At 38.8% G+C, this 12457-nt stretch overlaps 1 protein-coding gene across 1 annotated transcript in view; it reads right to left on the minus strand.

The window, feature by feature from the left end:
• Positions 1 to 12457, minus strand: part of ATP8B4 (ATPase phospholipid transporting 8B4 (putative)) — a 219933-nt gene that overhangs the window by 68584 nt on the left and 138892 nt on the right. Inside the window, exons 14-15 of the mRNA XM_036301049.1 lie at positions 9948 to 10156; positions 6588 to 6631 (exon numbers count right to left, since the gene is read on the minus strand). Of these exons, the coding sequence (XP_036156942.1) occupies positions 6588 to 6631; positions 9948 to 10156 (253 nt within the window). The remainder of the gene's footprint in view (positions 1 to 6587; positions 6632 to 9947; positions 10157 to 12457) is intronic.

The raw sequence follows: 12457 nt of genomic DNA on the forward strand, positions 1-12457 counted from the left end.
AAATGAAAAGAAACCAGAAGTCATGATCTTAATAGCAAATAAGGTTGAATTCAGGCCAAGAAGAATTAAATGAGTCAAAGAAGAGCTCTGTTAACATTGAATTGTGTAATTCATAATAAAAATGTAACCACTATAAACCATATTTATGCACTCCAAAATAGCAAAACAAAACAAAACAGGAGCAGGAGAGAGATTATCAGAACACTTTAATTAACCTATTTCATCCAAAGAGATAATATAGATAAAAGATAAATAATGAAACATAAAACCTAAATAATGTAATTAATAAGATAGTACTAAATGACATTTAGCTAATTTTATACTTTTAAAACAGAATATACATATGCTTTCTTTTTAAGGACCCTGGAACATTGATCATAATAAGCCACAAAGAAAACTCCAAAAAACTCCAAAAAGTAGAAATAATGCAAATATATTATTTTATTAAAAGTACAATTAAGTCAGAGGGGAAAAGCCCCTACCACTTGGACATTTTAAAACTCTTTCTTAAAATGGTTCAATATAGATATTCAAATAGGCATGATAAAAATAAAGATACTTTCATAAACTACATACCTAAATCCATGTGATAAAACTAAAGTAGTGTTCAGGGGGAAATGAATAACCATAAATATTTGTATTTTTAAAAGGAAGAATAAAAGCAAAATGTTAAACATCTGAGTAAAAAGTTGGGGGGAAAATAACAAAAGAAAGCTAAGGAGTGAAGAAAGAAGGCATTAATAAAAATAAAAGCAGAACTTATTGATTAAAAGACAAGAAAATACATATATATATATATATATATATATATATATATATAAATAATAAATTCAAAAGCTGTACTTTATGTGGAAGAAAGGGGCAACTAATCAAGAAGGGAAAAAATAAGAAATGAGAAAAACAAATAGCCACAGATAGAGAGGAAATTAATAGAATCATAAGAGATCTCTTTGTTCAAGTCTTTGCAAATAAATTCGGACATCCTATTGAATTAAAGAATATTGTAGGAAAATATAATTTTCCAAACCATTTCAGAAAAGTTAGAAATTCTAAACAGATAAATACTATGGGAAAGAAAATATCATTATCAAAGGGCTACCAGCTGAACACCACCAGGTCTACATGATTTTACAGAAGAATTTTATGAAAACCTTAAGGCACGGACCAATTGAATTATCCTATGGAATACTAAGTAATGAAAAAAACATGCTTTGTAAAGCAAATATAACATTGGTAGCAAAGCAAACCTTATCCCCAAAATGAACAGTGAAGACTAACATGTCTTACAAATGCCAATGCATATCCTACCTAATAAAAGAGAAACATGGTAATTAGCATACAACCGCTACCCTTCCCATTGGCTAATCAGGGAGATATGCAAATTAACTGCCAGCCAAGATGGCGGCCAGCAGACAGGCAGCTTGAAGCAAACATGAGGCTTGCTTGCTTCAGTGACAGAGGAAACCAATGTTCCCCGCCTGCATTGCCGGCCTCTGAGCCTGCAGTTTGAAGCATTGTAACAAATATAGAAGATAAGCAAAACCCCAGGAACCTGCTTTCAGCGAGCCGGGATCTCAGAGCTGGAGTTATACATTGTTTCAATTATAGAACGCAAACAAACCAGATACCTTCTTTCAGCAGCAGAGGCCTAAGAGCCGGAGCCTCAGACCTAAAGCTAGCCCAGAATAAAAAAAAAGAAAAAAAGGAGCGGTTGGGAGCTTCCATCACCCGCCAGCCTGAAAACAGCCCACAGCCCCTCACCCAGACTGGCCAGGCACCCTAGTGGGGACCCCCACCCTGAAGGGTGTGTGACCAGCTGCAAACAGCCATCATCCCCTCACCCAGGCTGGCCAGGCACCCCAGTGGGAACGCCCACCCTGATCCTGGACACCCTTCAGGGCAAACCAGCCAGCCCCACCCATGCACCAGGCCTCTATCCTATATAGTAAAAGGGTAATATGCCTCCCAGCACCAGGATCAGCGTGACAGGGGGCAGCGCCCAAACCCCCTAATCGCCCTGCGGCTCTATGTGTGACAGGGGGCAGGGCCACAACCTCCTTATCCGCCCTGCTCTGTTTGTGACAGGGGAAGGCGCCCCAACCCCCTGATCAGCCCTGCTCTGTGCCTGATAGGGGGGAGCTCCCCAAGCCCCTGATCGCACTGCGGCTCTATGTGTGACAGGCTGCGGCGCCCCAACCCCCTGATTGGCCCTGGTCTGTGTGTGACAGGGTGCAGCGCCCCAACCGCCCCCCCCCCCCCACACAGGCCCTGCTCTGTGTGTGATGGGGTAGAGCTATAACCTCCCCATCAGCCCTGCCCTGAGTGTGACAGTGGTGGCGCCCCAACCCCCGATCAGCCCTGTTCTGTGGGTGATAGAGGGCAGCGCCCCAACCCCCTGATCCGCCCTGCTCTGTGTGTGACAGGGGGTGGTGCCCCAACTCCCCTATCGGCCCTACTCTGTGAGTGACAGGGGGGAACTCCTCAACCCCCTGATGGGCCCTGCTCTGTGCGTGACAGGGGGGAGCTCCCCAACCCCCTGATCGACCCAGCTCTGTGCATGACAGGGGGGAACTCCCCAACCCCCTAATCGACCCTGCTCTGTGCGTGACAGGGTAAGGAGCCCCAACCACCCTGATGGGCCCTGCTCTGTGTGTGACAGGGGGCAGCGCCCCAACCCCCTGATCGGCCCTGCTCTGTGTGTGACAGGGGGTGGTGCCGCAACCTCTCTATTGACCCTGCCTTGAGTGTGACAGGGGGTGGTGCCCCAACCTCTCTATTGACCCTGCTTTGAGTGTGACAGGGGGTGGTGCCCCAACCCCCCAATCGGCCCTGCCCTGAGCGTGACTGAGGGTAGCATCGCAACCTCCCAATCCACCCTGCTCTGTGCATGACAGGGGGCAGTGCCCCAACTCCCCAATCAGCCCTGCTCTGAGCCAACCAGGGGCTGCACCTAGGGATTGGGCCTACCCTCTGCCACCCGGGAGCAGGCCTAACTGCTGTGAGACTCCCAGACTGTGAGAAGGCACAGGCTGGGCTGAGGGACCCCCCATTACCCCCCGAGTGCACAAATTTTTGTGCACCGGGCCTCTAGTTCTAGATAATAAAAGAGAAACCTGCAAATTAACCATCCCTCCACTATGCTCAAGCCATGCCCACCAGCCACGCCCACCAGCCAATCAGAGTGGCTACGCAAATTAACCTGACAAAGATGGTGGTTAATTTGCATACACAGGTGTCAAGCGCCCCAGGAGGTGAAGGCAGCCAAGGCCGCGCGCTCCTGGGCCCATTGCCGACCCAGGAGGCGAAGCCTGCTGCGCCAAGCCACGCCTGCGGGTTCCCAGGACCTTGCCGGCAAAGAACAGAGTAGGAGAGGAGCGGGCGGAGAATGGGAGGTTTGGAGGACTTGACAGAGCAGGAGACCACTGGACATAGAGCAGAGCGAGAGAGAGGGCAGCTTGGAAGGCATGGCTCCCTCTGTCACCCCAGCTTCCTCATCACAGCTGTGGAAACTGACAGCAGGGAGGAGGAAGTCCCAACCCCACAGAATCAGCCAGAATCAGCCTTTGGTCAGACAGCTCTCAGTGGCCTGACAGCCAGGACTCTCGTTCACCTGCATCTCAGACCATGACAGTAGAGAGGTGGGACTATGTCTAAAGAACAACTGTTGATACAACATAGCTTTGCAGCCAAAAGATGCCGGCGTTATCGACAGAAAATGTCTGCTGAGCAGCGTGTGTCTGATCTTGAAAGAAGGCGGCGCCTGCAACAGAATGTATCTGAACACCAGCTACTGGAAAAACGTTGCTCTGATGCTGAAAAACACTGGCATTATCGACAGAAAATGTCTAAAGACCAACGTGCCTTTGAAGTTGAAAGAAGGCGGTAGCGACGACAGAATATGTCTAGAGAGCAGTCATCAACAAGTACTACCAGTACCTGTAGAAACTGCCTTCTCAGCGAAAATGGAGTACATGACGATGCAATTCTCGAGCACAGTTGTGGTAGAATGACTGTTTGATGTGAATTTTGCCTATCCCTAAATTTCTCTGATGAAAAACCATCTGATGGGAAATTTACTCGATGTTGTAGCAAAGGGAAAGTCTGTCCAAATGATATACATTTTCCAGATTACCCGGCATATTTAAAAAGATTAATGACAAATGAAGATTCTGACAGTAAACATTTCATGGAAAATATTCGTTCCATAAATAGTTCTTTTGCTTTTGCTTCCATGGGTGCAAATATTGCATCGCCATCAGGATATGGGCCATACTGTTTTAGAATACACGGACAAGTTTATCACCATACTGGAACTTTAAATCTTTCGGATGGTGTTTCTCGTAAGTTTGCTCAACTCTATATTTTGGATACAGCCGAAGCTACAAGTAAAAGATTAGCAATGCCAGAAAACCAGGGCTGCTCAGAAAGACTCATGATCAACATCAACAACCTCATGCATGAAATAAGTCAATTAACAAAATCGTACAAGATGCTACATGAGGTATAAAAGGAAGCCCAATCTGAAGCAGCAGCAAAAGGTATTGTTCCCACAGAAGTAACAATGGCAATTAATTATCTCAATTAATTACTATCGTAACAGTGACCCAGGTAGATATTATTCTCCCCATGTAACCAAGGTTGCTGTCATATTCAGAAATGAAGATGGAGCACCTCCTTTTGAAAGGGACTTGCTCATTCATTGATCCCAATAATCCAAATGCCACTAAAATGAAACAAATCAATATCCTGTTTCCTACATTAGATGCAATGACATATCCTATTCTTTTTCCACATGGTGAAAAAAGCTGTGACAGAATGTATCTGAACACCAGCTACTGGAAAAATGTCGCACTGATGCCAAAAACACCAGCATTATTGACAGAAAATGTCTAAAGACCAATGTGCCTTTAAAGTTGAAAGAAGGCGGTGGCGATGATAGAATATTCTAAAACTTGTCCACATGGTGTATTCTAAAACTTGTCTGTGCATTAAGACTCAGAGACAACAGTATAATCGACAATAATAGTAGACAAAATGTAAGAACACAAGTCACACAAATTCAGTATTATGGATTTCTTCTCTCTGTGCAGGACATGTTTAATCCTATTTTAAATGCAGGAAAATTAACTCAGCAGTTTATCGTGGATTCATATTCAAAAATGGAGACCAATCGGATAAATTTCATCAAAGCAAACCAATCTAAGTTGCGAGTTGAAAAATATAGTGGTTTGATGGATTATCTCAAATCTAGATCTAAAAATGACAATGTGCCGAGTGGTAAAATGACAATACTTCCATCATCTTCTGAGGGTAGTCCCAGAAATATGCAGCAGCGATATCAGGATGCTATGGCAATTGTCATGAAGTATGGAAGCCCGATCTATTCATAACCATGACATGCAACCCCAAATGGGCAGATACTGCAAATAATTTACAATGCTGGCAAAAAGTTGAAAACAGGCCTGACTTGGTAGCCAGAGTTTTTAATATTAAGCTGAATGCTCTTTTAAATGATGTCTGTAAATTCCATTTATTTGGCAAAGTAATAGCTAAAATTCATGTCATTGAATTTCAGAAACGCAGACTGCCTCATGCTCACATATTATTGATATTAGATAATGAGTCCAAATTACGTTCTTCTAATTAATTCCCTTTCAATGTGCAAAAATTTCGTGCACCGGGCTAATAGTATCAAAATAAAGCATTAGCAAACAGAATCTAGTAGCTCTCTAGATTCTGAAAAATAAAATTAACATAAGTGACATTTATTCTCAGAAACCATGGATAGATGATAATCCAATAGAAAAGTGGGTAAAAAATTATGAATCAGTTCACAGTAAAGGAAATACAATAGGCTATTAAAAGTATGAAAAGATGTTCAACCTCACTCATAATAAGAGAAATTAAAATTTGAAACTTTTTGATATACTGTTTCACATAGTTTGTCAATGATCAAAAACGTTGATACCACATAGCACTGGTGAGTGTGTTTGTGGGAGAATAAATTGGTATAAATTCTAAAAAGGGTAATCTGGCAATATTTATCAAATTACAAATGCACATGCCTTTTGAGCTGGCAATTCATTTGTAAAAACGGAACTTGTTAGAATATAGGATTCATGTGAAATAGCATAGGTACACACTGTTATTTTTGCTGCATTTTCTTTAATAACAAAATATTGAAAATATCCTGAATATCCAATAGTGCCTCCTTACAAAAATTACAGAACATCAATGCAGCAAAATACTATCAGTCATTAAAAAGAATAAGAAGTACATTTTTTTACTGATCAAGAAAAATCTCCAAAATGCATTGCTGAGAAAGTTGAAAGAACAGTGTATATATGCTACCTTAAAAAAATGAAGAAATATATTTGCTTTCATATACATAAATATTAGAATAAGGAAGTGGTAAATCTGGGGTTGGGGAACCTGCATAAGAAGAAATTTTGAATCATATAAACCTATTTTTAATGTTATGTATCTCCTCTGGTCATAGCAGAAATTAGACCTTTAGGAATTCATCATTTTAAAAGCATGCACAATCTGAAATTAAAAGTAAAAATGAAATTTTATCACCTCCACACCTTAATTATGTCTGTCTTCTGACCCAGGTCATCATGTACTTCACCTGCCAAACAAAAATTGAGAATTAAAACTAAATGAAATTGATACTAGATTTAGACATTTAATCTTCAGGAATACACTTATTAAAGTACCACTACTGGGTGGCATTCTGGGTTCAAAGGTAGACTTTTTTAAGAGTGTTTTCAAATTGTAACCCTAGACATGGCTATCTATACAGAGAGATACTCATTTTGCCCAAGATAGAACAAACATGCAGTATGCATTTAAGCAAAACCTGCAATTATGTATTTCTGATATTTCCATCATTCTGGCATTACATTAGCTATGATGTTTGTGAGAGGCAAATTTTATCTTCTACTTTATCCCCACAGTTGGGGAGTCCAAAATTGTATCCAATACAGACCAATTCTTGTCAATGCTAGAGCTCGGTGAGTTCATCCTTGTCTACCGTGGTTGAGGCCAGATACATCTGTGCATTATGAAGGTCAGATGAGCATGTAAGCTTTAAACAATGGCAGTGCCTTCTTCAGGCAGAGCACACAGCCACCTACTATATGTGCCAGACACTTAAAAATAACTTCTTAGGATAAAGCCAATATCTGATTATTATAGCTATATTGTAAAATACTGGACATTTACAATAGAAAATAAAAAATGTTTAAAAGTCCTACCACCCAGAGAAAACCAATATTTGCAGTTGTTTTGAGGTTGATTACATGTGTGTGTATATTGTGTATATGTTTACAGGTATACATATATTCATCATATTAGTCAAAAATTTCTGCTTCCTGCTGTTTTGTAACCACTTAAAGTATAATATTTTCTCCTGTCATTAAAAGTTCTTTGTGAATCTAATTTTGAAGGATTGTATGATAGCCCATGTGGCATCATTTACTTTAGCTTTATCCTAACTGGAGGTCTTCAAGATTTTTCTAATTTTTGCTTGGCATTTGAAGGTTTAATACTATTTGCCCAGCCTATAATTCTTGTAAAAATCATGAGGTATTTGCATCCATCCTATGCCAGAAACTTACATTATCACTGATCTTTATAACAAACCTGCCAGGTGAAGATTTTCATTCCTGTTTTACGGATGAGTGAACTGAAGAACGGAGTTCAATGTAACATGACTAAACTAAAACTGCAAAGGCAGCAGAGTAGGTTTTTGAACTTAAGCCTCTCTCTCTTTTTACTACATAATGCTGTGATCAAAAAAAAAAAGACACTTGATTAACAGTTATTTGTTGTTTTTCTGAGGCACAGGTCTAAATATGGGCTGCTGTGTAAGTGCATCTGGGAGGAGTCCCTGCGCTAGTGAGTAAACCTAACCAAGCACCTTGATTTAAATTTCAGACTCACCGTGCTTATGTTCCAGTCATTACTCCATATGCAATAACTCTAATAAAGGATGAAAACAAAACTGTGTCTTTGTGTAAAATGGTCTCCCCAAAGAAAGTTCACTTTTAGGGTTTGATAGGAGTGAAGGAAAATTAAAGAGGTCTAAGAAAAATAATAGTTCTGAGCCAGAAAATAGATAAATCAGAGTATAATGTCAAAAATTTGCAAGGCCTGGATCTATGATATAAACAAGACGAATATGTATGATAGCAGGGAAAAGTTATTCTGAAACATAAATTATTATGGCATACAAATTAAGGGCCTAAAGAGGTTACTTAAATATTTCAGTTACTTTCCTGCATTTTTTGAGGGAAATTATAAGCTATAATGGGATTTGTAAGTTTGGAGATTTGCAAAGATCTTGGGATATTTACTTTGTGAAAATCAAAGGCCTTCTCTAAAAGTATTCCTGTGACAAACAACTCTACAAACAAATCTAGGTCCATATGTCTAATAATTTACTTAACATCATTTCCTAGAAGTGATATTATTATTATATTATCAATGGTGCTATGGCAAAATAATTCAAAAGTTCCCCCAAATTCGAAATACCTCTAATACTCTCTAAAATTTTCCCATTTAAACTACTCTTTGGGTTAATGCAGTATTAGAAAGTCTTTGAAAATAATGTCCATTAAACTTTTTAAGGAAAGTTTCTGTTTTATTTACTAGTCATTATGATAGGGATATACGAAATACCCAATAGAGCTGAGGCTGTAGGAGTCCAGGTTGAAAACCATCTAGTCCACTGCCAGAAAAGTAGGGGACAGAGGAGAGGTGAGGAAACCATGGTGTCCCTGGGTTACAGGGGTGGATTGAAAGAGGAAGGTTAAAAGGCAGGAGAGTATAAAAATCAACATCTTGTGTTCTTAGTTTCGTTCAAGGTCAAATCGTACTTTAAAATATTTGGAAGTATGTGAAGTTTCCCATCAGGAAACAATGGGAATTTCTTCCTGTGTTTCTTGGATTTCCTTTACTTCCTGAGATTTCTGCTTGGAGAAACTGGACTCTCAGAATCCAGTGACATAGATCAGGGGAACCTAACAGAAACCTTCTGCATAGCATCCATGCTCTCAGCAGAAGGAATTGTCTGCTAATTGACCAAAGTCTGGGTGAGAAAGGTCACATATAAATAGAATGCTTGAAGTTCAAATACAGAGCAGGTATCCTGACAAAAGCATACAAACAGGAACTGCATAATGATGAACTAGCTTGTCTGGCCCCTCAAAGTAGCTCTTTACAGTGTGAATTCTCAGGAATGAATAGTGAATTCTAACAAATACAGGCAGTAAAATCAATTCCAGAGTTGATGTGAAGGATGCATAAAATACTACCAAGAACTTGTCCCCTCTGAGATATGGACCTATTAAGTACCACAAAGCAGAATTACAGAGTTGGAACACTGAATGGAACTTTGGAGAGTATCACATCTAAGCCCCTTCTCTACCCATGAATGGTAAAAAATTCAGTTTCATCTAAATTATTCAACATTGCCTGGCTGGTGTGGCTAAGTTGGTTGAGCATCAACCCATATACCAGGAGGTCGCTGGTTCGATTCCCCATCAGGGCACATGCCTGGGTGACAGGATCAATCCCCAGTAGGGTATGTGTAGGAGGCAACTAATCAGTGTTTCTTTCTCATTGATCTCTCTCTCTCTCTCTCTCTCTCTCTCTCTCTCTCTCTCTCTCCTTTACTTTCCTTTCTCTCTAAAATCAATTTTAAAAACATTTAAATTATTCAATTTAAAAACATTTAAGTTATTGGATGAATATTTATTGATCCAACTAATATTTAGTGAGTGTTTATTATGTGCTAAGCACTGTTAGATTCCGGTGGCACCCATATTAACAAGAAAGCAGTGATGGTTTAGGATTTCTTAATAAGAAAAAAATATATAGGCTTGCTTATTTTTTACAGGACCGTTAATAATATCATTTTTAAAAAGAACTGTTTCTCTTACCATAGATTCTCCCGTTAATGGAACATTTTTTAAAAGTCATGATGTTCTGAGTGAGGGTGCCCGTTTTGTCAGAGAAAACATATTCAATTTGGCCCAGTTCCTCGTTGAGCGTGGTCGTTCGAGCTGCAGCAGGTGTTGCTTTTCCAGAGTAATACATCTTCTGGTCCCAGTTTATAAAGTAACTGTGTCCCAGACGAATTACTTCCACACTTTCATCCATTAACATAGAGGGGGGAAAAAGAGTTGCTCCATCAATTTCAGAACATACAAAGCTTTGCCAAAGTAAGAAGTCTGCCAAAGTCCTTGGAGTTTAGAAGAAATTGTGGATGCTCTATCTATCCCTAGTCCCTTGTGACCTTCAGAAGCAGAAGCATCTCAGCAGAGCCTGTTTCTTAAACCTTCCTAAGCCATTTCCTTACAGCACAAGGAGACAATGAGCTGGCTTTGCATAAAGCCGTAGGGAACAGTTCATGGTTCTCTATTTACATTAAACAGGCCCAGTGGAGATTTCTTGTGTTACATATTAGTTGGCATTTCTCCTATATCTTAGGAAAAGTGATTATTAAAGATGTTTGTCAGATGTCTGACCTAACGTAGTATGTTATTGAGGACTTTCTCTTCAATACTTTATTTGATGTGGCTTCACTTTGCCAAAAGATGAGGAAAGAATCCCTGCGAAGCATGGAGGAAGCCATGCTAGATACTGAGTGGAAATAGGGGAGTGTTGTCATATTACTCTATTTACCAGGACAAGAGCATTGTCTTACAATCTAGTGATGATTTATGACTTTCCAACTCTGGAAATGAAATTTCTGTAGCCCAAGGTATGAACTTTCTCAATCTTTATCATACATAAGGCCAAATCAATTTCCAAAAAAGTTATAATAATGTAAGCTTCTACCTTAGATTATTGAAAATTATCTTTTACTAAGTGCCAAGTCAAATGCATCTAATTGCTCTTTACTGCATTTCTTTTCAGCGTGTTAAACATTTGTTTCAGATTTTATTGGCCAGTTGTTTTCTTCTCAGAATTATCTAATTGTGTTATCTGCCTATTTTATTTTCCTATTGAGATGTTAGTGTATTTAGTTATTTGTTAAGAAACATATATTTTTAATATATATGCATTATGTAAATATGCTACCCAATTTATCATTTGTCTTTTAATTCTATTTCCACTGTTTTTAACATACAGAAGCTTTCTCTTTTTAATTGACCAATTTACCCATGTTTTAGAGTTTCTGTTTATAATTTCAGTTTGGGGAGTTTTACTTAGATTAGATAGGCCCTCCAGTGCCAAGATTATACATACAGGTAACCAGATTATTCTTCTATTTCTTTATTAATTTTCCCACATTTAATTATTTGTCACAATCAGAATTTTCTGAAGTATGATGTACATATTAAGAGCTAACTTCAATTTTTACTAACAGAAAGGTTCTCATCACCATTTAACATTGAGCCCTTCCCCCTATTATGCTGGGCTGCTTTCATGTCACATATAAATTACTTTCCTCACTAGAACCTATTTTAGGAATTTCAGTTGTGTTCCTTAGTGTGTCACTTTAATGCATCCCTTGTTTTCATTATTGTAGCTTTCTAAAATTTGGCAATATCTGGGAAGAGATGAGAGAACATTTATTCTCTTCTTTTTCACAGATTCTTAGCTATAATCACTCATTTATTCTATGATGATGGGATCATCATATTTGTCTAAATAAACTTTAGAATCAATGTATCAGCTTTCTCATAAAACTTACTTGGGTTTTTATTAACTCTGTGTTGGCTTCTGAATTGTTTTAAATAACTGATATTTTATAATGCCTAAAACAACTTCAAGAAGAATAAATATTTCCAGGAATTCAATTTTGAAAAGTGTCTTTATTGTTAAAAATGTTTAGCCTGGCCAGTATGGCTCAGACATTGAATGTCAATCTATAAACCAGGAGGTCAGTTTGATTCCTGGTCAGGGCACATGCCCAGGTTGTGGGCTCGATCCCCTATAGGGGGCATGCAGAAGGCAGCCAATCAATGATTCTCTCTCATCATTGATGTTTCTATCTCTCTCTCCCTCTCGCTTCCTCTCAGGAATTGATAAAATATGTATTTTTTAAATTTAGTTTAGTCTTATTTTTTTTCACATAGGTTCACACCATAGCTTGATAACTTTGATCCTGGACATTATATCTTTTTACTGATAATTTCTTAAATTGTCATTGGCTTAATGAGAAGTTTTTAATATTAAAAGTATCTTAATATTAAAAATGTGATTACGTGACAAAATCAGACATTTAATTAAATGATCTTACTCAGAGTTTTATGGAATCATTCTTTTGGATTTTCTAGAATTGTAATCACATTGTCTAAGCTCTTCCTAATAGGTTTATTTCAGTTTTAGTTTCATGTCTCACTTTGTTCAGTGATATTTCAGTTGCATGTCTTCAATACATTAATAAAGACATCAGAACAGAACAAAATAGTAATGGTCATAGCAAGAACCTATAGTTCAT

Source organism: Myotis myotis, unplaced genomic scaffold (assembly GCF_014108235.1).
Source record: "Myotis myotis isolate mMyoMyo1 unplaced genomic scaffold, mMyoMyo1.p scaffold_m19_p_1, whole genome shotgun sequence".
Lineage (NCBI taxonomy): Eukaryota > Metazoa > Chordata > Mammalia > Chiroptera > Vespertilionidae > Myotis > Myotis myotis.